The sequence below is a fragment of the Accipiter gentilis genome, chromosome 29, assembly GCF_929443795.1.
Source record: "Accipiter gentilis chromosome 29, bAccGen1.1, whole genome shotgun sequence".
In the NCBI taxonomy this organism is placed as follows: domain Eukaryota; kingdom Metazoa; phylum Chordata; class Aves; order Accipitriformes; family Accipitridae; genus Astur; species Astur gentilis.
In genome coordinates, this window is record NC_064908.1 from 21,515,934 (window position 1) to 21,542,095 (window position 26,162).

Consider the following 26,162-nt stretch of genomic DNA (forward strand, 5'->3'; position numbering starts at 1 on the left):
AGTGGTACTGTCTTGCTTGGCAAGAGGTCCATTTAGAATTTTAGCCTCATATAGTTTAGAAGGGGCATCTGGAAGTTCAGCTCCCTGCTCAAAGCAGGGTAAGGTAGCATGATATGCTCAGGACTTTGTTTAGGTAAGCTGGACGCACAATCTCTCTGGGCAACTTGTTCCAGTCTTAAACTACCCTCACAGCAGAGAAGAGCTAGTTGGAATTTCTCTTCTTGCAATGTGTGACCATTGGCCTTTGTCCTGCTGCGTGATGCTGAGATGAGTCTGACTTTTTGTCCTCTCTATACACCTTCTTATTAGGTAGCTGGAGACAGCAGCAGTGCCTCCTCACCCCATGCTCGCTACCACCTTCCCTTCCCCACCATTCTCTCTGGAAGACTGAACTCAGCTCTCAGTTTCTCAGACATCTTGTGCTCCACCTCTGTCCCTCTCCATGGCCTCTCACGGGACTTGTTCCAGTGGGTCAAGTCTGTTTTGTGCTGGGGAACTCAACATTGGAGTCAGTGTGGCCTTGAGCACAGAATAGAGGTGAAGAATCCCTTCCCTTGAACTCCCAGTTATGTACCTGTTAGTACAGTGCAGTATAGAGTTGGCCTTCTTTGTCACAAGGGCATATTGTGGAATCCTGTTCAATCTCTCTAAGAGATCATTATTTGTGCCCCAGTCAGCGTGATTTGAATCAAGCGCAGTGAATTTGGCTTCCAATTGATAAAATCCTTGACTACAAACACCTTTTCAAAGTAAGTTTGTGTGAATACAGGTGGAAAACTGAGTACTTAAGACTCTAGCCTTGTGTTCAAGAGATAGCGCTCCAACTGTGACTTCATGCAGTTCCTACTGTGTCACTCAAATACTGATTCTTGCGTATGAAAACTGCCCTTCCATTGGTGTAATTCATACTGTGTATATTTGGGAACCTTGGCTTTTGTTCAGTACTAAGTATGAAATTAGGTCTCCTTGGATGGTGGGAAGAAAAAAAAATCATACTAACTGTCGCAATGCTAGGCCATTTTATCTTTTCAAGGACATGAGCCAATATTCATGAAAACCCATGTTTTCAAGTTGTGTAAAAAAAAAAAAAAGACATTAAGGGGAGATTTTATTGTAAGGGAGGAGGGGAAACCAACCTAAAGCGTTTCTAAAGCATGTGATGTCATCGATACAGCTTTTAAGTACAAGTCAAATACCACAAAAGTATGTGGATAGGTATTTGCTAGTCAATAGTTAACTCGTGTACATCGGGTCTCCTATGATGATGAAAGCTAAAGACCTTTTTCTAGTCCTGTACTTTTCTTCAGACTTTGGATACTTTTTCCACAGCCCCGCCCAAGATGTGGCAGTCTCACTGTTATTTGCCCCTGCTTTCCAAATCTAGATGTAGCAACTACTTGAAGTGCATGATTATATTAACTGCAACTTTTGGAAAAAGTGAATGGCTGCTAGACATCATTTAATGTAAGAGAGTGACTCTTGCTGTAGAGATTGAACATCATCTTCCTATTCATTACATTTCTACCTACCTGTGAACTAAGTTATGTTCTCACACAAACTACAGGAGATACGGACTATAAATAAAACACTGATCAAGCCATTCTGAGTTACCATCAGCAAATACGATGAATACTGTCAGAGGTTCTCTAAGGTTAATTGTGATGGCAAGCTCCATTAGATAGATGAAAAGTTGTCTCATTCTTGCTGAGGAGAGTTCATACTGACATGTTCCCGAACTTAAACAAATTATTACTGTTAGCATCTGATCCTAGTTAAAGGACTCATTTGATTCTTCTATTTCAAAGGCTAAGTATTTAAAGCTATCAGAAGGAAAAAACATTTTGAAGAGAATGATACTGGAGATAGAAAGGGTTTGTTATCTTCTGAGTTAAGCAGCCATGCACTGTAACCAGTATTTGCTGTTACACGTATACAAGCCTATGGTTCTGAAATAGTAGCTTCACCTTCTGTTTCAACAACAAAAAATAGGTCAGAAGTCAGGTCAAGCACTACTTCATTTCAGACTTGATGGTGGATTTGAATGGTTTACATGTTAAAAGCTATGCTTCAGAGCCCGAATAGGTATGCTTAAACATGAGTACAGACAGAATTTTGTGGTGAATACTGTTAGCATGCTGTATTGCATTATGTCCAAAACCACCCATTCCCAAATGCCCAAATAAAAGTAAATGATTGTGCATTGCATGATGATACCATTAGGTGTGCAACTTTGGTTCATGCAAAGTCTCATTTTATGGACACACTGCTGATAGTCCATATATTCCTGAAGATCCTGCATACGTGAGCTTTTCAGCCATGTTCTTTCCATAACACCAAATGGATACTATGGTCCGGCATACTGGTGGCAAAAACCAAGCCCATATCATTTTGGCCATTTAGTCCATTTAACCAAGACATTTCACCAGCCAAAAAGCTTGAGCCTCTCTTTGACTTCCTATACTCTGGAAGAGGCCAGCGGCTTATCAGTTTTTCTGTCCTCAAGTCCATTATATACAGGTATCTGTTATCAAACAGTAGAGCAAATATCTCTCCAAAGCCCAGCAAAGACACATTTGAGAAGTCAGGAGGTTTGATAACCCTAGAAGACAAGACAGCATTGTTACAAACTTTGTCATGAGGTAGTCATGAACCTGCATTACTAAAACATATCCTTATGTGTCTATAGAAAGTAAGTGTCTATACTCATCATTCTGAAAGGATTTAGAAAGAACTGGATGCAAACTCTTCAAGATAAGCAACTGAACACTTAGCTGCAGTCAGGCCTGTGGTCTCAATTCTGGCTTTGTGCATTCAGGACAGACCCTTCTGACCTAAGTATAGGTTAGGGTTTGAAAGGGATTCTGCAGAGTACAAGGGGAAAAAAAGTCTTGTTTCCAGATGCACACAAAAGAGCAAATATACTTGTGTTTTACAGTAAATTTCCATAGGGATTTCATGCCTCAGTATCTTTAAATTAAGAGGTAAAACCTGTTATTATTATTTTGACTACTCTTAAAAGCTGGAAATAAAACACAGAAATGCCTTCTTGTGATAAGAAGTCAAGATAAATCATTCAAGATTGTCCTTAACAGAATCCTGTTTTCCTGATACTTAGTGTAAGTTATGCATTTTCATCTTGGGGAGAAATAAAAGTATTTGTTAGTTCCCCTACACCTTTAGGATATTTTTGCCTTAATAAATAAAACTTGAAACAGAAATTGAAGAGAGTAAGTTTTCCACAACTGACTGAGCATTTGATCATAGCATTACATGAAGCACAGAACTGAGGCACAAAAATGTACGGAGATGAAAATCTGTTCTCAGCAGTAAGAGAACATCTTTCTCTTTTGAAAGATGGCAGGGTAAACTAAGAGGTGAAATTACTCAGTTATTCTTTCTGATCAGAAGCACTTCTCTTGGAGTAGATCTTCCTATGGTAGATAGATACTGTACAAATATTCAGGCCATTTCAATTCAGAGTCTGCTAACAGTTCTAAAATGCAATTTTTTCTTTAATAAGTTACAATCTTAGATGCCACCATTTCTGACAGATACAGCCTCATTCTTTTTACAGAAACAGAATGCCATCCTGTTTGATCCCTTACTGTAGTCTGATAGACTTCACTATCGCTCCACAGCATTATTAAGAATGACAGATCAGTAGTGCTATAAGGAAAAAGTGTCTTTTAAATTTCTTTTCCAATGAAAGGACCCCCAGAAATGGCTGCCTGGTTCTCTGTAGAGCAGTCTCCACAGCAACATTAACTTCTAGTCACTACAGTTTCACATTCACAACTACAGCACTGCAGTCTGATTTAAGTCTATATTGGAACTGTTGAGCTTATGGAATGAAAATATGAAAGAGGACTAGCCTGTGGCCAGAAACCAAAACAGTAATCAAATGATTCATATGAACAGATCATAAATTAGAATTAAACCTGGGCAATATGTGTAAAGTAAGATGTTTACAGAATTTTTATCTAGATTCTTTTGGCCTACATCTAAAGTTATTAAAATCAGTATGTTCTACTTCTTACTTTTTTAAAGAAGACTAAATCTTAAACTGAAACACTCACCTGAGAATATCATAGCTGGCAAAGTCCCACTGGTATAATCCTAGGGCTGAACTGCACACTATGTATTTACCATCAAAGTGCAGTCTGGGCTGTAGGGAGATGCTGCGATCTTCAGAAACGGACAGTGTTTTTAAGCACTTGCAGTTTATTTCCCTTCCAATAGGCCAAATCTACAATTAAAACACAGTTTAAGACCATAAAACATTGACATTATAAACTGTTACACAAATAGCCTCACAGTCTCTCTTTAAGCATCGGGTAAATGTGTGCATGTTTTTTCAAAAATATTTATCTCCTTTAGGTAGGAACATCAATTCTGTAAGTGACTTGTCTTACAGTATTTTTGCAGTATGTGTTGTTTCTAGCCTAAAACATCCCAGTGAAAATGGGTGCTTTACAGAATGGCAAAAAAATTAACTATCCAGTTGGACAGAAATGTAACAACGTTTCAGTTATGAGCACTTCCACAGCCACAAACTATTTACAGCACTCTCCAGCCCAAAAGTCCCCAAGAGTAACAGTACTTGCAATTAAGTGCTTCCCTGTCAAGTTAGCACATTAGGCATGCACTGAAAGCACTTACTTTTTGCATTACCATTCATGTAGAACTATCATTTAAATCTAAACATGAAGGAAAGCATTGAAAAGTTAGCTTCCAAAGAGTTGCGTGTCTTGTACACAACTTTACAAGCAGGCAATATGGGAGAAAATAAAGTCGTCTATTCGTAAACTTCAGCGAAGCACTCAAGCATTTTATTTCCCTGGGTATCAAAATAATATACGTATGATATACGGTACATACCTTGATTTCATACTTATCTGCACTTAGAAGAATATAATCCCCAGGACTATGCATAAGAGACTTGACTTTGCACTTCTGCAAAACTACCTGTAATTGAAGGATGTTATGATTTATGTTGATGCTGCTAAATAACCAAACTTTAATTTGCATTTTTCACTTCATTGACAATGTGTATACTGTACTCTTGTATAAAGGCAATACAAATACTTTAGTAACTGAAGGGAAACTACAGTATACACTTCTCTTGTATCCTACTCGTGACAACTTACTGCATTAATAAGCGAACATACGTACTTCACCTCTAGAATTACCCCCCCACCTTCCAAGTTCTGAAATACTTGGAAGAAAAATAGTGTTTCTTGACTTCAGAACTCTTTTCATACTCAGATTTTGGTTATCAAGACCATCAGTTTTTCTACATAATTTTTAAAGTAGCTTGCTTTCAGAACCATTGTTTTTATTCAGTCTTTGAATCAAACACTGATTCCTAATATTATTCCAGCTGCTTTAGAATAGAAATATCTTCAATGGTCTGAAAGGTTTAACTATAGCTTCTTTAAGTATTTTTTCTGCTGAAATATTATTTTGCAGCATTTCCTGATGTTCTGCAGATTCTACACCTAGGTACAGGGTTAGGAATAGGAAACAGAAATTTAGAACATGTTACAAACTTATTGCAAGTAAGTGTTTTGCAAGATTAATTAAAAATCAATATTCCCACCTTAGTGACCCATTCTGTGTGTCCAGTAAGGGTATTCAGGCACGTTCCTGTTGATAAGGCCCATACTTTCACAGTGAAGTCTGCAGAGCCACTGACCAGAATATCAAGTTCATCATTGTAATCCACACTAAAAACTACAAGCAAAGAGGGTACTAAATAAGGAATACCAGTCTCTATGCACGCGTTTTTCTGTGAGACCCTAACTAGTAGCCTCTATATGAATTTAGTAGCCTCTAAATTCGTACGCTACTACAGCTTTAACTGTTGTTCTTGAACTGTATATGTGAATTGTTGCTCTGGATTCCTAAGCTTACACTGCAGAATTACTGATTTTTGTCCAAATTAAGAGCATGTACATCAGTGGTTCCTTTATGGTTGGATTATGGCAAAGCATAACTTAAGCTAGTTCCTATTTTAAGAGTTGTAGTAAGTCAATTCCAGCAGGATTACTACACTTGATATATCTCATTACTCACAGGGGAACAGACCTACAGCTGAGTTGAGGGTATTTTGCAGTAGAGGACAGAGAATTTAATTATGAGGAAAACGCAAATACGGATTCCCAGGTCCTATTCCTTTGCATGAAGCCCACCTCCAGTCTGGGGATATAAAGAACTGCTATTGCCATGTGTTGCTCCCTAATACCTAGGGTTTGCATCTTTTTGGTAGACTTGAAAGTACTGAATAACCATGGCATTTAGTATTATTTTCATGCAACTGCAAAACACTACATGGCTAAGCTTTGGCATTATTCAAGGGCAGACACATCTAGATCTGTTCTGGCTGGTTCCTGCCCCACCCCAAAAGGTAATGTGGGAGAGGTTCTAAAAAAAGAAAAAGCTATTGTGCAAAGAGCTAACTTAAATTATAATTTGTTTGATCATGATGTATGTTACTTGACTGGTGAAATTACAAATTGAAAAGTTCAACATACCTGCACCAGTATGTCCTCTAAAATGCTGTGTCTTTGCCCCAGAGCTCCATTCCCAACAGGCTACTGTGTTATCAAAAGATCCTGTTACAAGCTTTTGTTCATCAAACTTCACTGCAGCACAAGTGTGTGTCTGGATACCATATATGCACTGACCTGTGCTTACATCCCACAGTTTTGCAGACAAGTCATCTGATCCTAGAATATAAAAGAACAGGGTAATTGGAAACAAAGAGTAAATAATATTTCCACTCCTATACTCATCTTCCATGTTTGTCTTAAATGTAGTATTTTCATGGAACCACAGAGTGGTTATGGTTGGAAGGGACTCTGGAGGTCAACTCTTCCAACCCCCCTACTCAAGCAGAACCACCTAGAGCTGTTTGCTCAGGACCATGACCAGATGGCTTTTGAGTATGTCCAAGGATGGACGTTCTACAATCTCCCTGGGCAACCTGTGCTCAATCACTCTCACAGTGAAAAAGTGTTTTAGAGGGAACCTCCTGTGTTTCAGTTTGTGTCCACTGCCTCTTGTCCTGACACTGGGCACCACTGAGAAGAGCCTGGCTCCATCTTCTTTGCATCCTCAGTTCAGGTATTTACATACATTGATAAGATCCTCCCTGAGCCCTCTCTGGGATAAAAAGTCCCAGGTCTCTCAGCCTTTCCTCATATGAGAGATGCTCCAGTCCCTTCATCATCTTCATGGCCCTTCGCTGGACTCTCCAGTGTGTCCACATCTCTCTTGTACTGAGGAGCCCAGAACTGGACTCAGTACTCCAGGTGTGGCCTCACCACTGCCGAGTGGGGGGGAAGGATCACCTCCCTCAACCTACTGGCAACACTCCTAAAGCAGCCCAGGATACCATTAGCCACCTTTGCAGCAAGGGCATGTTGGTGGCTCATGTTCAACTTGGTGTCCACCAGGACCCCCAGGTCTTTTCTGCCAAGCTGCGTTCCAGCTCGGTGGCCCCCAGCATGTACTGGTGCCATGGAGTTGTTCCTCCTCAGGTGCAGGGCTTTGCATTTCCCCATGTTGAACTTTTTCTCATTAAATACTACTTTCAAGCTGCTTGAATGGGGAAAAAGCACTAGTTTTAAGTCTTGGCACTACACCAAAGCATCTTTTTTCATGTTAATTAAGCTACTAGGCCTTCAAGTTTCCTCATACCCTTTTAGCACCTTCCATAGATTCCAGCACTGCCTCTGATTGACAGTGTCTATTGAAACAGACACATGGATGTTTTACGTGATACATCACTCTCAGGTTTCTCTCCCCAGAGTTGTTTCTTTTTTTTTTTTTTTTAAACTCATAACAGTAAGTCCAGACTGCTGGCCTTGGAGAGCCAAATAAAACCCCAGACTCTTACACTCTTACACCTGTTGTTTCTCCTGGTGGTTTCAGCACAAAAGTGTGCACAAAACTTTTTCAGAAAGTTTTGACAATGCTGCTTCCTGTGTATTTACGTTCCCTGCTGAGTAGGGAAGTGAAAGACTGGCTAGAGTCCAATTGATTTCTAGTTAACCATCTTAACATACCAACAAATATGGGAGTACTTAGCCAGTATTCCCAACTTATTCTATAGCATTGTCATCTCAAATGATTGGGAAATCCTTGGAATACGCTCTGACAGCAGTTTATTTTAACTTTGTTACTATTCTTTCATACTTAAGGTTTCATATTTGTTCTGGATGTATTTTTAAGTTCAAACTGAAATCTTTAAGTCTGCAGTCTTCAGGAAGGAAGCTGAAATTATCATTACAATGTGTAAGTCAGACTAATAGCAAGGTTAAATCTAGTTTACAGGTCTTCATACAAGCACTTATGTTAAGAACTGAAAGTGCTTACCAACTGTATCAGAGAAATTGTCTCGTTTCAGGGAAGAAGACAGACTTTTCCTGCCACATGCTGGGAGACTGCAGTGATCACATAGCCCAAACGAGGTCCCTTTAACTGGAAGTTATCCTCTTAAGAGGATAATTAACATATCTGTACTTCTCAAATGGGCTTACTAAGCTGAAGCATGATACTTGCTGTTACTGTTTTTTTAACCAAGAAAGAAATTGGTCTCCTCGTTTTCCTATTAAAGTGACTAATGAGTTTATTAGTGTGCCAGGTGTTTCAGAAATTGAAAAAAAAGTCATTTTGAATCATCTTAAACTGCATTAGCACTACAAAAATAATATGTCTGCTAAAGGAAAAGCAAATTGTCATTAATTGTGGGATGGGGGGACACACACACACACACACACAAAGAATTGTAAGACTCACAAGTTTTCTGTCCTTCCTACCTGTACACAGAAGTCCATCTTTATAGTAAAGTGCATATACTCTGGCACTGTGTCCAATTAAAGAGGATGTCTCAAAGGCTTCGTGGTCCTTCAGTTGCTTCATCCTTAGAATAGCCTTTAGGTAAACCTTCTTCCAATGTAGAGGATCCTGAACAGAGTCATCTATTTGCCAACCCAAATTCTTACATGCAGTCTGCCACACCTCTGTACAGGCACTTATAACCTTATTCCACTGCTTAGAGACGAGGCAACATGTGAGTAAGGTCTGAGGATCAAGCCATTTTAACAGATAAAAACTAAGTTCCAATGGAAGAAGTTTGAGGAAGTCCCTCTTGAGGAGAATCTCTAGATTATTGGAGAGGTGCCTGAGCTGGACTGCTCCACTCAAGCTAATCAGGTGATCCAGAGTTTCATTTTTCTGCAAGTCCGTCAGAGAAAGAAATGTAATAGAAATGTTATCAAGCCATGCTTCAAAGTCCTTTTTCTCCATAAGGTTATGCAAAAATTTACCTGTGATACATCAAAATACTGTATTAGTTCCGTTCAGAAAACAAGGTAAGCATCACATCTTTATTACTGGTACATCAGTATTCCAAATGGCATGTTAAAACATAGACTAAAGTGACCAAATGCATTTTAAAATAGTCATTAGGTTAGGACTAAGCATTTGCATGCACTTTGAACTATCATTTGTCCCACATCAGACTTAGAATTGTATGGAGCTAGTGAATGTTAGCATTCATATGAATGTTAACATCCTTCTTGTTCTAGGTTAACGCTTTCAAATTCTGAATCCAATAAGGTAAGGGTTAGTTTAAGTTTTAAACCTATTATAGCAAATAAACACTCTTACAGTTTACTCATAGATTATACTGAAAAAGGGAAGAAACGAAAGCATATAAGCAGAATTATAAGCTAGTTACTGACAGAACTTATTCATACCTTGGCCCTGAACTATTTTAAACGCAAAGCAGGTAACTGTATTTTTTTTCAAAAGAAGCTACAGAGAGATGTCTGAAAAATTGTGTTGAAGGGTATGTTAGCTGTCTTTCTATTTGCCTTGTGTAAAGACTAGATTGTGCTGGTCTAGTATCAGTTTTGACATGTCTGCACTGCTTTGACCTAAATGCCTTTTTTTTTTTTAATTCCTGGGTTTTTTTTCCTATTTTCTCAGTTTATTTCCAATGAAAAGAATTAACTGTGAAACTGAAGGTTTGAAATACTGTAACCTCCTGAACTACGTGATCTGTACGCATTTATACTATCCTGCGGCATCTCAAGTTCCTACAATAAGCCTGGACAAGTGATTAATGAAATAAATGTCAGGCAAACAGTTAAAACCCCATAATTATTTATTTCCTCTGGAAGATCCAATTCAATTCATTAGACACCCGGCTGAATTTAATTGATGGAAGCTCCCAAACCCAAAGAATTGAGGAATCTGAGTGGGAGTCAATAACACGTTTATTTCTATACAGACATTTTACCTTCACAGAATAGGATCTTAGAGTACGCCTCTTAACGTGGCATAGTAGTATGGAAAAGCAGAGTCTTCACTATGAAAGGCTGCATATGGCATGCAATTGTTGATAAAAACACAAGAAGGCACTGGGTGTCAAATGCAGAGAAACAGCTGCTCCTACCAAGCCACAAGTTCATACAGTAACTTCTCCTGCTGGCAGCACTTACCGGCTTTCCTCAGCACATACGGTAGCGAAAATACTTGCTGTTCTAACAGGCATGCGTTCTCTTTGAAACGAACAACAATTTCTAACGGGCTCCCTAAGAGTAAAAAAGTAGGCGAGCTCTAAGGCGTCTGTTGTCTTCCATACGGGCGCTACCACTGAAATCGAGGGCTGCCGCCAGGCCCCGAGACAGCGGCCCGCAGCTGCCCGCGCGAGGCTCTTTTCCAGCCGTCGGCCGCCCGGCCCGATCCGCTCCCCCCGCCCACTCCCATATACCTCCGCACGCAAACAAGGCGGCCAGGACTGGAGACTTCCAGCGCCGCTGCCGCCGACAGCCGCCGCGCCGCTCGCCCGAGTCCCGCGGCGCTCACCTCAGGTAGCTGCCGGGCGCGGAGCGTCCTTCGGCACGCAGCAGCAGCCGCCGCCGCTCGCGCGGCCCCCCCGAGCCCGGCACGGGCTGGGGCTTCCCCGCGGCCATCGCTCCCAGGGCAGGACAAGGCTCCCAGCGCTTCCGCGGCCCGCACCGCAACCTGCGGGCGACCCGCAGCGGGCGGTCGCCGTCGGGCGGGGACGCGGCGCCTCAGCCACGCTCCGGTGCGGGGAGGGGAGGGGAGGAGGGCGGGCCGGGGCGAGCCCCGCGCCGCGGGCCCTGCGCCGGGGGAACCGGCCGGCACCCGGGGGGAAGGCGCTCCTCAGAGCCCGCTGCGCTCCGTAGCCAGGCAGCTTCCGGCGCGCTCCCCAGACGTCATCGCGCCCCGCCGCCGCACTCGAGCCGCTTCCGGCTGGAGTCCGGACTGGAGTCTTCGAGGGCCGCGGCGAGCAGCGTGGCCGAGGGCCTGCCCTGCTCCGCCCCGCTACCGCTGCCCGCACAGCCTGGACCGAGGCCGCGGCCGGGCGCGCGGCTCGCAGCGGCTGCCCGCGGAGAAGTGGCTGGGGCTGGCCGCGCCGAGGCGCTCCCCGCAGGCGGAACATGGCTGCAGAGGAGTCTCGCTGCCTGCTGGGCCACGCCGCTTCGGACTCTTGCCCCAGGTGAGCGCGCCGCGACACCCGCCGCTCTGGCGGGCTCGGGGACAGCGGTGGCTGCCCTGGAGCTCGGCCGCGGCCGATAGCGGGCGGCGGCCGAGGAGAGCTCTGGGTCGAGCCCTCTACCGGGCCCTCCCGGAGCGTTACCGGCCCTCGTAAGGGGCCGGAGGTGGGGGCGGCGTGATCCTTGTCGGCCTCTTCCGCCTCAGGGTGCAGAACAAGAAGCTGTACCTGGCCACGTTCGCTGCTGTCCTGGGACCCCTGAGCTTTGGCTTCGTGCTAGGCTATAGCTCACCTGTTATTCCAGAACTGAGGAAGATCAGCGATCCTAAATTAAGAATGGACAGCAGTCAAGCCTCCTGGTTTGGGGTAAGTCTCTGTGTGTATATGCTCCTTGACGGTGTTTTGATCAACGAGTTAATGTTTATTTTGATTTTCAAAACACCTGCATACTCTTGCACGTTTTTTTGGAAGCTGCTATTTACTTTTCAAGATTTGAAAAGGAATTGCTGTCTGTTGTTTATTTATATATACGTAAAATAATTTTTTTTTTCACTTGTTTTTTGAAGTCAGTAGTAACATTAGGAGCTGCTGCCGGAGGAATACTAGGAGGCTATCTTGTGGATAAAGTTGGGAGAAAGCTGAGTCTAATGCTGTGCTCAATACCATACATTTTTGGATATATAGTTATTATATCTGCTCAGAATGTTTGGATGCTTTATTTTGGACGAACGCTGACAGGCTTAGCCAGTGGAATTACTTCGCTTGTCGTTCCAGTAAGTAAGATGTTTTTCTGTGTGTGTCTGTGTGTGTGTGTGCATGTGTGGTGGCTTGTTTGTTTGTTTGGGGTGGTGTGGTGTGTGTGTTTCTTTTTCCTTAGCATTATTATAGGTGGCTTGGGCAAAGTAACTGAATAACTGGAGCCAAGGCAGCTTGTGGATTTAAAAGAAACTGATTTTGATTGTTTTTAATCATTAAGAAAATATAAATAAAAGAGATTTTGTTTCTTCTAGTGGCACTTCTGTCCTGTGCATTCCTGATACAGTGATGTGATCTTTCAGATTATTAGTCCTTTATTTGATCGCTTCTGTTTATGTTCTTCTATAGTCTAGTAATATTTATCTCTTCAAATTCCTCATATGTAACATTGGGAGGGAGTTGGTTTGGTTTTTTGTTGGTGTTTGGTTTGGTTTGGTTTTGGTTTTTATTTTTTATTACCAGCTGCTTCTAATAGTCTTATATTTCACTTCAACTTCTTGGTTTTGCAGATAAACTATGGCTGCTCACTCATCCTAGAGTAATGCCAAATAGTGCCTTCTGATTCCATTTAACTGTTATCTTCTGAATATTAACTTTTCCCATGCATTCAGGAATATATGTGCAGTAGGGAAACAGAGATAATGCATTCTGTTGTCATCTGTCTTCTCTGGTATTATTTGACCTTTTGGATCTAGCTGAATAGGTAGTAGTGTGAAATAAAGTATCTAGAATTCAAATTTGTTTCTTTTCTGGTGGTTCCAGCATTTCTAGCTTTTGAAGTGAGGTGCAAACTAAAAATCAAAGGTTGAAGTACTTGTAATGAAGTATGGAATAAATGCTCGTTCTTTATCAATCTAGATGGTTATAAAAATAAAATCTAATAGATTCAGGGTGGTAGGGTCTAAATGATAATCTTGTGCAACTGTCTCTGTTGTTGGAAGTTTGGTTGCTTAGTCTATTGTGTTAATATCTTTGGAAGAATTCTGTCTGCTTTATCAGTGATTGCTTTCTCTTTGTTTCGTGGAGCTGAGCTCTAGGTTCCCATATGTAAAGGCCTTGACCCCCAGCCAACGGTAAAAGATCTATGTGACTGCAGTGATGAGGGAGGAGACTATCATACGTAATACCAAGTTTTTGTAGCTCTAAATTATTCTTGAAATAAGGATTACTTATTTTCCTTCCAGAAGAAGTAAGAACTGTGACATCAGAAAGAATAGTATGTATAAGTATGAGGGATTTCTTTTTTATGTATACAGCTAAACTGTAGCTGTTGACTTGGGGTCAATATATTAAAAAATAGCTGAGAAGTTTAAGTTGATCCCAAATATTGGATGAGGTGTAATGCTGTTCATATAGTCTGTGTTAAGATGAGCTGTCAATTTTGAACTTCAAGGAGAATGAAATAATTTGCACTCTTTACTTTGAATTAAAAATGTAAAACTTTCATTGCAAACAGTTTTATAGGTGGCTTGGGCTACATGTTTATGCAAAGACTCTTCCCAGCTCTACACTGCTTTGCAATGATGTATTTCTTGTTGAATATGGCTAAACAAAGGAAGCTCTTACTAATGCAAGTTTATTCATCTTTGGGATACTGATACTGCATCAACATTCTTCTGGCTTAGGTCCTCCCATTTTTCCAGGGTTTTTCATAATGCCAGCATACATTTCTGAGAGCGTACTTTTCTACTCACTCCATTTTATTGAGGCTTTTTTTAAGGACAGGAGTTACGAGGAAATGCATCTGGGTTTTTTTCAGAAATTAATTACTTATCAAGTCCTTGATCCAAAATTGGATGAAAGTAATTATTAGATGTTTTCTCCCTATGTTTTAGGTGTATATATCTGAAATATCACATCCTAAAGTCCGTGGTATGCTTGGCTCTTGTGTTCAGTTGATGGTGGTGACTGGCATACTGGGAGCCTACATTGCAGGTATTGACATTAGGGCTCTAGGTTATAAAAAATAATTAGTATGTGTAATGAAAGAACTACACCGAAGAATTGAAAGTAAATGTAAATTTGCTTGTACAACTAATTGATGTTCATGGTCCTCTTTTTTTCCTTTCTGTTACCCAGGAGTAACACTAAAATGGCGCTGGCTAGCAGTGTTGTGTTCTTCTCCATCCTGCATAATGCTGTTGTTCATGTCCTTCATGCCTGAAACACCAAGATTTCTGCTGAATCAGAGCAAACGCTCAGAAGCCATAGCCTCTTTGCGCTTTCTGCGGGGACCACATGTGGACCATGAATGGGAATGTAGGCAGATTGAAGCTGGTGTTCAGGAAGAGGTGATGAGAATCTGATGTACTCTTAAAAACCTTTTCGTATGGAGGTAACATCTGAAAGTGTGTAGTGTAATTAAAAGGATTTTACCAAAGCTTAGTTAATAGCCTTTTCTACAAATGGTGGTCCAAACCTGTTCCCTCATACAAATGATACTCAAGAAGCAAGTGAGATTGAATCTTTTTTCCTCTACCTTTCAGCTGCAAGTGCTATCACCGTTGGCTGCCATCAGTATACATTTGTAGCAGTCAGGCTCACGATCTTGTTAATTGTATATCGGCTATCTAGTTTTTTGCTTTATTTAGCAATTTTGTAGGACTGTTCCAACACCTCTAACACTACGTTCCTGTTGTTTGTGTTGTATGAATGCATTTTCTCTTGCATCTCTAAAAGCATCGTTTAGACTCTTGTGAGATGTCTGCTTAAATAGGCAGATCTAATCATTGAAGTTTGGTTCCTGCAAACCCTGGATTCATTCATGTTAACTTTCTCTACAAAGTACTGTCAATTTCTGTCTCTAGAACTTGAGAAAAGGGGAAAAATGCTTTTCTGGAGTTCTCAGATACCTCAAAATGTAAACATTTTTACTGCTAAGGCACTTAGTTTTGCTAAAGGTGGGGGGTGGAAAACTTACTGAGTTTGAACAGAATGAAATGTTCTGGGGGTTTTTGTTGGTTTTGTTCTTTGATTTGAAAGAGGAAATTTTTCACCAAGTCATTGCTTAATTTTTTAACAGGGACTGAATCTCTCTGAATTTAAGAACCCCTCAATCTACAGGCCACTTCTTATTGGTGTGGCTCTCATGTTCTTCCAGCAAGTAACAGGCATTAATGCAGTTATGTTTTATGCAGAAACTATCTTTGAAGATGCAAACTTCAAGGTAATCGGGATGTGTTTCCAAACTGCCAAATGTCTATAATAGTTTGAGCTTAGTCAGTGCTATAGTAAGTCTAAAACACATAACAAACTGATTTGATAATGATCCTCCCTCTGTCATAAGTAACAGTGTTTGGGTTTTAGTGGGCTTTTTTGGTTTGGATTCTAGATACCCTCTTGACTGTGTTACTCTGGCATACCTGATGTTCTGGGGTTTTTTCTGGGGGGGGGGAGGGGAAGTATGTTGTGTTTTGCTGGTCTGAAACTTTGATAGTGATAGAAATCCTATTATAGTCATCTTTCTATATAAATTTTTTTTGTCAGCAGTGTTTCAGAGACAGTGAAACTCTAGGATAAAGTGGTGGCTTATTTTAAAGTTTATTACGAGACCAGTATGTTGTGTTAATTGGTGATTTTTTTTATTATTATTATTTTATTTTATTTTTATCTACACCCTCCCCCCCTCCCCCTTAATTTCTGTGGCATAGTTTGTCTTCTTTCAGATTCATGAAACAAATGCATTTGCAATGCTTGATAAGTGATCCTCTTACCAGCCTGGAAGAGCAAATTCTCTCTACCTCTTACTTTATTTCAGGACAGCAGAATGGCTTCTGTTGTTGTGGGTTCCATACAAGTATGTTTCACTGCTGTGGCTGCACTTACCATAGATAAAACTGGACGAAAAGTGCTGCTTTACGTATCTGGTAAAACATGTTACTATATGTAGTACCAAAACTATATTCTTAACTGTTGGGGGAATTAAGTATTGCAATGTATGCATTTTTTAAGTGGTTTTGTATTTATGATTTGGTATAACTATAGACTTACACTCATAAGAGGAAACTATCACCTTATAGATACATTGTAGGTGGAACCCCTTGAAACTACATATGGCTGTCTTTTTGTCTTCTTACCAGGCCAGATTTTATTTTGAAATAGCTATGTCACGGAGACGGTTCTTGTACTGCGATAATTTTTTCTGCTTAATGAGATTCAGTGATGTCACGATACGTTCTCATACCCAAGTTGTCAACAAATGGCTGTTTCAAAGTAATTTCTCCATGGCTGCTGCTATTTTCATGGGACAGTATGGTGCTTAGTTATATAAGACTATAGTTAAAAATTCTAACTTTACAAGTAAATGTGCTAAATAAAATGAATTCCGTTTGCTATAGTTTTTGTGCTGCACACTCAATGACTGCTGTCAAGACAATATTGTTTGGCTAGTGTTTAGAATGCTTGTCTGGCATCTTTCACTCCTGTCAAGGCCAGTATTTATTTCCAAGAACAGTACCTTTTAAGAAACACTTCTGTGAGGGCCACCATATCTTAGATTTGGTTGACCAACTATGTTCTGTTTCTCAGAAGAATACCCAACTGGCAACCAGTGACAGCTTGGGTTATTGCTTACTTTTCAGGGATAATCATGGCGCTCAGTACTGCATTGTTTGGGCTTTACTTTAAAATCGTCCTTTCAAATCGAAACAACTCATCAAATCCTGATACATGGTTCACTCTAAATTCAGCATCCCCAGGAACAGAAAGCGGCATATCCTGGCTTGCAGTAGCAAGCCTAGGGCTCTTCGTTGCTGGTAAGTGGAACGCTCTTCTAACTAGCCATTACACAAAACTCAAACTTTCTGATGAATGTGACAATTTTGTTCTATTCTGTCACATTATTGATGAATGGAAATGAGTTATGTCTTTGACAGACCTTTTCAGTGTATACTGCACAGTTGGGCTGGGGGGGTTACAACCCTGGTGATAGAGCTAGCAGCTTAGTAAAGCCAATTTCCTAGAAAATGAGTTTATACCTCCTTGTGCTAATAGTAAAGCGTAATTGCTCAGGTTAAACTGCATTACAGTTGTTAATGGAAAAAACAGTCTTTGTTAGTGTCTGAGCCACACTGAATTCTGTGGTGGTACAAGGCAGCAGCTGTTAGAAACAAGGTCAGTTTTTAAGCTTACCAGTTCAGAGACTTCATGGCAAGAAGTTCTGCTTGTTAAGAATATTCTTGCAATTAATTTGATGTAAAATGCACTAGTGTTGATCATGCTGCCCTAAAATAATTTATGCTTGCTCCTTCTGGTAGAGGTACTGGTTTTGGTATCGTCCAAGAGTCAAGTGAAAACTGCATCCCCCTTTCTTGACTAACTTGGGCATAATTCAGTCTTCCCTTTAGTATGTACTTGCATTTATTCTCTTCTGTTTGTAATTGCAGGTTTTGCCCTTGGTTGGGGTCCCATTCCATGGCTGCTGATATCCGAAATCTTCCCACTTAAAGCTAGAGGCATATTGAGTGGTGCTTGTGTGTTAACAAACTGGGTTATAGCCTTCTTGGTAACCAAAGAATTTCATGATTTTATAGTAAGCATTATAAATTACAATCTGAACTTTCTTTTCATAGGGAAATTTATTAAAGATGCTCCTGAGCGAGCCTCGAGCCATAGTCTTCTCTGGCAATACAGAACTGTAATTGTGCAGTAGTGAGCTGTAATAATGTGGTTTTTGTTGTTTCCCTTCCCTCAGGGTTTCTTAACATCCTCTGGCACGTTCTGGCTCTTCTCTGCATTCTGCTGCCTCAATGTAACTTTTACAGCCTTTTATGTTCCTGAAACAAAAGGACGGACCCTGGAACAAATTGAGGCCTACTTCAGATCTTAATCCTAAGGCTTTTTATGTTGATATGAAACCTTCATATCATGAATTATGGTGCTATGGTTGAAATTAATTGGCAGATATCTCAGTTACTAAACTTGCCATCAAATAATTTTAATGAATTTTGTAAAACCTGAATTCTGTTTTTTAAAAACTATCTATGGGGATCTGCATAGACTTCTGCATAGTCCCTGTAGTAAATCTCCCTTGTGCAGGTCTTGGACATACTCTTTTTCTTCAATACCTGTGTGCTTTTCACCTAGTGCAGACTGACTATAATTGCCAAGTAAGAACATTAAATGTATTGGCCAGTATCTTTTTCCAAGATGTAAATTAAGATCTAATTTTGTAAATAAATAAATTTCCATGGTCCACTTTACCGTTACCTTATGGTACATGTTACAGTGAATAAATTAGTGATGTAGCCTGGCTAATGTTAATTTCGGAGAGCAGTACTTTACCTTTGTGTTCCTGTTAACAATTTTTGGGATGCCTGAGCCCAGAACAAGTCTTGGTCCCAACTGGAGACGAGTGCTTGGCTTTCATGGGTGTTAAGTGTTAAAAGTTGCCATTTTTTTTCTATTGCTGTCAAGGGGGTTAGGAATGCATTTAAATCACAAGAAGGGTTGTAGCTCTTAAGAGAATGTATTTTAGAATTCAAGAAAGAGCACTGTTTTTCAAAAGGAATTACAAGGTCTTGGAGACAGCAAGAATATACTCTTAGTCAGAAAAGGAGAAAAACTATCTTTTGTAGTGTTAATTTAAGGGGTAAAGATCACCAACTGGAGCAGGTCTCTGAAAGTCTAAATGATACCTGGAAACAAACCAATGCTGGATATAGTTCTTGTCAAAGATGGGTAATGCGTAAGACACAAACACCAATGTCACAGGTATGATACAGCATTTAAATGAATGACATCTCTGAAACAAAATTTCTAGAGAACTCAAATGGAAACAGTAATCCAGAGCTGTCTGCAATAGTGTACTACCTCCTGTCTTTTTAGTTTCTTGTCTGATGAACCAAATTTGGAAAAAGCAGTAGTTCTGCATGTGTGAAAGAAGTGAGGTCAAATTTATGGTATATTACATATGAAGGAATAAATCATCTGTTACTCCTTCACAAAGGTGATAAATGGCACTTAAAACAGTTCCAGCTGTGATAGGACTGTTTCGACTGTTTCTATTTGAATGTCACATCTAAAACACAAACCATATACGCTATCACATGACATTAAAAACAATGGTAATACATTGGCATTTAAGACAAGTGGTAGATAAAGAGTTTTTGATCACAAACATAGCAACAGTCTTAACAATATGCAATTATTAAATTACAAAGCAGCTGACATTCCAGGTTGATAACACTTTTTGCATAAACCTTGAGAGACATAACATTTTCCATTCAACCAGCTAAATACCTAATAAATAGAACTATAAATAAATAGGCAGAAAATAATCTCTTAAATTTTCTCTTTAAATCATGTGCTAATATGATTTCCAGTAGCAAACAGGAGTCAGTGAGTTGCAGGTCAGCAACAAAGTGAAGCAGCTAGGCAGTATACAGGGTGGTGAAGTTGCTGTGCTCAACTAGTAAGAGTAAAAATACTTTCTAACCTGCATGCAAGTACAGATGTTTGCTGCGTACTGTTACATAAGCTTTCCTGTATTGTTAATAAGTTTTCAGGGTATAATGTATTCCTCTGCAAAATCAGGCTAAGCCTACCTGAGAAAATACTGTTTTAACAGAATTAGCAAGCACTGTGCATATGAACAATGACATCAAATTGTTAATAATGACAATACTAGGGTACTCATTTTCATACAGAGAAGGCAACAAAAAATGATTCTTAATTCCTGCCCCCACCCTGCCCAAGATCACATAACTTCAGATTCCTATATATACTTAGGACTTTTAATCCCTTGAAACTTGCGGTAGAAATTAAAAAAAAAAATAAATATATATACATACATATGTATATACATATATAATCTTTTGGGTTTGGATGTGGTTTTTAATCTCAAATGCAGACTAAGCAAACAGCTCTGGAGAAGCTGCCGCATCTGCAAGCACAAGTTACAGACCCACACCTTTAGGAAAACATGCATGAGCTTGAATCCGTGGCTTGGTCAAATATACCTACAACAGCAGAAAGTAAATGTCAGAAGCAGCAACCTTAACCATATGTAACTGGTTATGTAATAGTGTTATACTTATGTGGGTGCTATCTGTCCCCTGCCCTGTTTAAATACTTACTCAGTTGACTGGCCTAGTACTAAAAAATAAATACTATACATACGTATTTTAATTTGAATCTACCCATCAATTACAAATGCTTGGACATGTATAGAAATAGTCACATGAAGGCAGACAGCAAACCTGCTATTCATTCTGGGTGCCACTTGCCTCCTGTATGTCATGCATCACAAAAAATACACCAAACACCAACAAAACCCAAACGCGCCCCACCCCCCCCCCGAAACCAAACCAAACCAAACAAACCCCACCCCCCCAGCTCCAAACCAGGAAAGCACTGGCATCAGAATAGGCCGTACTTGATCCTTGCACACCAGGTAAACGAAGGTATTCATACATCTGTTCACTCTAGAGCCCAGATCTCTCACTACCATGAGTATAACCTAGTCCTTTCAAATTGCATGTGGGTCTTTATCGCTCCTTAGAAGTATTTTGTAACTCTCAAACATTTCTAAAATTTATGTGCACCGCACTGCCACTAGAAGGGCAAGCTGGACAGAAATGATTGTTAGCCTGCAACAGCTCCCAAAGCCCAAACTGTAGCTTCAAAGATTATCTTTTCTCTCATCTATGAGATGGTCAGCCAACACCAAGAATGCAGGCTAAAGGCAGCGTTAGCATAAGATGTGGAAGTAGTAAGGATTGTGCTTAGGGTGGACATGGCTCCAATTTGTGCCCAACTACTTTCTGAGTTTTAATGAGTAGATGCACACACATGCTGGAAAAGCAGAAGGGAAACAACATGGCTCTAAGGCTGGAGTGAACGACAATTACAGAGCTGTCCATCCCAGTAGCCTTCCAACAAGCCTTGTCATTTTACACCGGTCTGAAGCAGGAGAGGTTGCATAGGTGTACAAAAACCTTGCCCTTTATAAATGATGCACAAGAGCTTATAAATCAATACTACCAGCTGGCTTTTGTTTTGATTTTAATTAGCAGTCTGAATGGTATGGATCTAAGATAATAATATGAGAGAAACAATGGCTAGAAGTTAGTTCAGAGGATGCTAGCTCATCACACTAAGAGGCATGTAACTCATGGCAGTCTGATGAGACTGTCAAGAGCCCACAGAAACTACATCCTAGTACAGTGGATATTTGTCCAGTTGTGCCAGCAGTTTCACGATTGTGTGATATTTGGTCTTTTGATACAATAAAGGTGATGAAGACATCACAGAATTTGGTTTCTGTTGCTTGTGTTAAACAAAATTTTTACCATGTTCTCTACCTTCTACCTATACTCTGGGCTGCTCATGTACAGTAAGTAGGTTGTAAACTACATATACATGACCCTAAAGCCTCAACTACCATATCTAGGTGTCATACAAACCAAACTAATATTGCCTTATGCCTCCGAACTTCTTTTGCTAGGTCTATTATTATCCCTACATCCCTGCAAGACACACTGATTAATTACAGAAGCAGAAACTCAAGAAGCAGCAGCCTTGTTAAGGCACTTACTGCATACATTAGGAATGAAGACAGGTAATTTTTTTCCAGGGTTCAGGTCCTTCCTGTCCAATATAAGTAATAGTCTATTAGGTCTGGTAGATCCCATTGTGACCTGTGTAACAGCTTGCACCTGACCCATTAAGTCAAGTGATAGCATAAAATTCAGATGGAAGGTAGTAGGGGAGGCAGTTGCTGGGCTTCCCTCTTCAAACTATACCAACATCCTGTTCCACAGTGAGTACCATGAAGCTAGTCTGATCTGGTTTTGTCTAGTTTAAGCGATCAAATTTAATCTGTACTCCTCACAGTCCTTTTGCTGTTTGTTAGTATTTGCTAGATGTCATCAATGCTGTGATTACAGGCAGACCTTCAAAGGTTCTTACACGCATACACTCACATACTCTCTTACTTTACAGCAATACTTTATAGCCACTGGTGTTCTGGTTAAAAAAAAAAAAAAGAAAAAAAAAAGTAACCCTTGCTTTATGGCCCCTCTTTCTCTAATCATGTCTCCATTATGACATAAATGCCACATCTATATGCATCCTGACTACCACCACAACCAGTGGTCAAGCTTTCTGTCAAGCTTTCCTCATTCTTCTTTACCTCCCTCATGCTCCATCTCTAAGGCTTGTCTTTCAGGATACCTAAACAGGTGGTTTGTTCAGGTTCTTCAAAACAAGTTTTAAAACCTCCATATATTGCTTCAACTGCTATCGAACTATGGTTTAGTCATGTTAAATCACACTAGAATAGCACAGGTGAACATCTGCAGTATATTTCAAATCTGATATCCTAACACTGCAGTTTCCAGTTAAAATTGTATTCTAACTAAAGCCGCAGTTTTGCAACACACTGGTACAGTCTTCTAAAACACCCACATAACAGAAATTAAATACTACATCAATAAATCCATTTATGGAAAAAGGTGATGCTTTTGCTTTCTAAAAATAGCTAAGTGCAAGCCATGCTCCCTAAAATGGATTCTGTAAGTCCACAAAAGTGTTCACAACTTCCAGGAGAATAAGCACCACATGATACTTTCAGATTGATGTTTTTTTAAACCTTAGCTGCCCAGATAAATAGGACAGTGTAAATTAACACAATCTCTGGAAATAACATTCTCAAAAAGAATTACAAGCTCTTGCAAAGATTTTGAGCTGGCACTTCCTTTTTATATGCTTATTAAGGTTCACCCCACACATCTATGAGTGCAAAAATACTAAAATAATAGCAGCCACTGGTTAATACTGCTTCTGCTCCTAGATTAATTACTGTTGAAAATATTGTTTCTTTCCTTGATCAGCCACTCCACCTGGGAGTAAGAAATGATCCTTCCAGACAAGGCCTTGCATATTTTCTTAAGTGGAGCAATTAAGCCATTACATACAATAAACTGGGCAAAAAATACTTTGCAAAAAGTTTTACATTCAGACAGACCGAAGCAAAAGGCACAAATCTCCAGATGGTCATGCTTGGACAGAAAGTGAAATCATGACACATGAGTGGTATTCCAAAATAAAATCAAGGGTACAGAGCATTTCTACATACAGAACAAGAAATACTTGCTAATAAAGCTAAAATCTTCATATATGAAGAGCCTGGAAGCATCACACTTTCATGAAAAAAAACCAAAACCAAAACCCAACAAATCCCAAAAAACCCAAACAACAAAAAAACCCCCCAAACAAAACAAAACCCTTTCAAAATACTGTTTAAAATTGATTTTTGGCACAGAGGAAAGGGTTAAAAAAGTAATCAAGCTTTAAACATGAAACCCTGTCCTTTAACATAACAAAAGATCTGAGATGACTATTTCATCATAAAAACCTAGTTTCTTAGCAGTGGAATTTCAGTCTGGATCCAGTTAGAAAAATATGATTATCTGGAATAATGACTTACACTGTTGGTGCAAGAGCAGACAACAGCTAATTCTGATGCCTGCATAGGAATCTTTGTGTAGTCAGAAAGAAAATCAGGGGTTGGCTCTTCTGCCTGTACTGAGAAAATCTGTAGGTGCACTACAATAACAGTTTTCCAGTAGATGGAAAAATACAGTTGGTTTTGTTTTGTTTTTATTTATTTCCAATTCTTAAGGAATATTTTGAAAGTTTGTGTTTTCTATAAAAAGTCTCTCTGCTCAAGGATTCTTAATGCCAAAACAGTTTTCAAGTTTCTCTAAGAAATGTGCATGGACAGGCCAGAGCAAAGAAAGCAGCATCTTCATATCTTACCTGATATTTATAGAACATCCTTGATTCTTCAGCGAACATACCATAGCTGCATCATTTCAAGGACAGACTACACTGTTTGGAAAGACCTTGCCTGCAAGCCTTTTTTTTGTTGTTTTGTTTTGTTTGTTTTTTTAAAAACTGAAAAACCAAAAGGAGCAATTGATGTTATAAAATTCCTCTTCCCACATGACATAGACTGTTCTAGAACAACTCATGATAATAATAACAGTGATAACATTCAGGTACCTCACATTTTAAGAAGCTCAGAACAAGTCATACTTTTTATTTACTTCAGTTTCAGCCTAATCTCTCATTGATTACCTACTGTTAGAATGCCACAAAAAGTAATGGTTCATTAACTGAGAAAAGAAAATATACCTATGTCAAAAATACAAGCATCATCAAATCAGGCTGAGCTAGCCAGAACAATATGGGTTCTATAAAGATTAATCACCAATACTTCCAGCCACATTTTACCACTAGGAGCAGTGTTTGTGACATTCCCATAGAGCTCATGGAGTTGTAGGAAAATGTGAAGGAAGAAAGGTTTTAAGACTGTCTTCACTTCAAGTCAATGATGTCTTCATCATAAAAAGAAATCAGCTGAAATGGATAGCTAGATGGTGAGCTCTCCTCCCTGTTTGCTAAAGTATCAGGATCTGAACTAGTAGAAAGATGATGTCCTTCAGAATAGCTTTCAAAAGAGCCTGAGATTATCCTGCAAAGAGGAAGACAAAAGTTACTAAAAAAATGCACAGATCAGAGCAAGCAGGATCAATGGCTATTTCTAGATTCAATCAAGTTATCCTAAAGACAGAGACAGACCATTAAAACTGAGTTTCTCTCTGTTTCTACTCTACTGAAAATCATTAATAAGCAATGTTAATGAAGCCCCCAGCCCAAATATTTTCCAAATAGTGAAACAAATCAAACATGGTTTTACATTGCAGCAAATTTTTTGTTTTGTTAATCTCAGTCTACTGTATCTTGGCTGAATTCTGCTACTACTCTACACAAACACAGTGAAAATGAGAATGGCAGTGGGGTCAGGTAAGCAGAGCCAAACAGACAAATGCTATGGTGTTTCTTCACAAAATTTATTCTGGAAATAGCAACACAAGAGCACACGAAGAAATCAGCAAGCAAGCCTGCACAGTGCAGATCTAGTAGTCCACATCCTAATGAAAGGCTCAACTGCATCAGGTACCCACAAAATCCCATTTAGTCTTGCTTTGCCCATTAACTTGTCTTTAGCAAAAAGTATAATCGTTTCAGTACTTACAGTATTTAGATACTGCAACAAACACATTAGCATGAAATTCATATTGGTGTACAAAGGTCTCAGTCAGCCCCATGCCAACTGAGATAAGCACGAACAATGAATTCTGAAAACATTTACAGTCTAACTTAGGTTCTTTTCTAAAGGCAGTGTATTTACCTGTCACTACTAGTTGATCTTACTGCTCCCTGCTTGGGGTCTGACTGTCTTCGAGGAACCTTTTTTTGCTTCTGTGCACTTTCTGTCTTGGGTATAGGCTCATCCAAGAGGCCTCAATAAAGGAATAAAAGACTTAATCCTCTCAACAGAAAATAAAGCATTCATGAAAATGTTAATGTATCTGTCACTGGTTTCCATTATTAACTAAATAGTTTCCTCCTGGCTTAGAATATGGTCACATTATACGTGATCAGACACTGGCTAGACTATTTGCAAATAATATTTTCTCGCAGTTTCATTTGTTTGTTTATACTACTTATTTATGAATACTGGTTGAACGTTACAAATCTGACCGTGATGGTCCAAAGATTAGAAATTATATACTTAGCAATTGATATGTACACTGAAGAACGAGGAGAGTTTACCCAGCAATTCTTTACGTGTTCTGCTTGCAATTTCTTTAATTTCCATACGAGATAAAGATAGCGAGTGAGTAACTGGAAGAGAGGCAATGCCACTGGATGTTGTAGTAGTGATAACTTTGGGAGCCAAAGGTGACTTTAGAGGTCGTTCAATGCTTCGCCCAACTAGATTACTGAGAGGAATTTTGTACAGGTTTTTGCATGGAACTTCACCTGAAACACAAAAGGAAAAAACAATGTTACATTTTCACAA

At 39.7% G+C, this 26,162-nt stretch overlaps 3 protein-coding genes across 17 annotated transcripts in view; 1 reads left to right on the forward strand and 2 right to left on the reverse strand.

Annotated features, from left to right (window-relative positions):
• Window positions 1–1,095: 1,095 nt before the first annotated feature.
• On the reverse strand, window positions 1,096–11,241 carry FBXW2 (F-box and WD repeat domain containing 2). Of its 6 annotated transcripts, XM_049833319.1 has the most exons (8): window positions 10,784–11,241; window positions 10,512–10,604; window positions 8,823–9,332; window positions 6,534–6,728; window positions 5,600–5,733; window positions 4,879–4,965; window positions 4,077–4,246; window positions 1,096–2,599 (listed from the first exon to the last, which is right to left on the reverse strand). In XM_049833319.1, the coding sequence occupies exons 3-8, from the start codon at window positions 9,310–9,312 to the stop codon at window positions 2,311–2,313; spliced, it is 1,365 nt and encodes a 454-aa protein (XP_049689276.1). In that variant the 5' UTR covers window positions 9,313–9,332; window positions 10,512–10,604; window positions 10,784–11,241; the 3' UTR covers window positions 1,096–2,310. The 6 variants fall into 6 exon arrangements, with proteins under 6 accessions (XP_049689276.1, XP_049689278.1, XP_049689277.1 ...); XM_049833321.1 differs by lacking the exon at window positions 10,512–10,604 and having other exon boundaries at window positions 10,879–11,241; XM_049833320.1 differs by having other exon boundaries at window positions 8,823–10,604; window positions 10,879–11,241.
• Window positions 11,242–11,383: 142 nt separating this feature from the next.
• On the forward strand, window positions 11,384–18,489 carry SLC2A8 (solute carrier family 2 member 8). Of its 2 annotated transcripts, XM_049831770.1 has the most exons (10): window positions 11,384–11,536; window positions 11,740–11,899; window positions 12,100–12,306; window positions 14,125–14,224; window positions 14,369–14,580; window positions 15,312–15,455; window positions 16,047–16,155; window positions 16,870–17,043; window positions 17,674–17,819; window positions 17,982–18,489. In XM_049831770.1, the coding sequence occupies exons 1-10, from the start codon at window positions 11,478–11,480 to the stop codon at window positions 18,114–18,116; spliced, it is 1,446 nt and encodes a 481-aa protein (XP_049687727.1). In that variant the 5' UTR covers window positions 11,384–11,477; the 3' UTR covers window positions 18,117–18,489. The 2 variants fall into 2 exon arrangements, with proteins under 2 accessions (XP_049687727.1, XP_049687728.1); XM_049831771.1 differs by lacking the exon at window positions 11,384–11,536 and having other exon boundaries at window positions 11,789–11,899; window positions 12,104–12,306.
• Window positions 18,490–18,533: 44 nt separating this feature from the next.
• GARNL3 (GTPase activating Rap/RanGAP domain like 3) overlaps window positions 18,534–26,162 on the reverse strand; it is a 60,795-nt gene continuing 53,166 nt past the window's right edge. For 8 of the 9 annotated variants that reach the window (XM_049831763.1, XM_049831762.1, XM_049831761.1 and 5 more), the window contains 3 exons: window positions 25,913–26,122; window positions 25,488–25,599; window positions 21,276–24,767 (listed from right to left, as the gene is read on the reverse strand). In XM_049831763.1, coding sequence (XP_049687720.1) covers window positions 24,611–24,767; window positions 25,488–25,599; window positions 25,913–26,122 — 479 coding nt within the window. In that variant the 3' untranslated portion in view covers window positions 21,276–24,610. Of the gene's footprint in view, window positions 20,248–21,275; window positions 24,768–25,487; window positions 25,600–25,912; window positions 26,123–26,162 lie in introns of those variants that run through there. The other variant, XR_007509885.1, reaches the window with a different exon arrangement.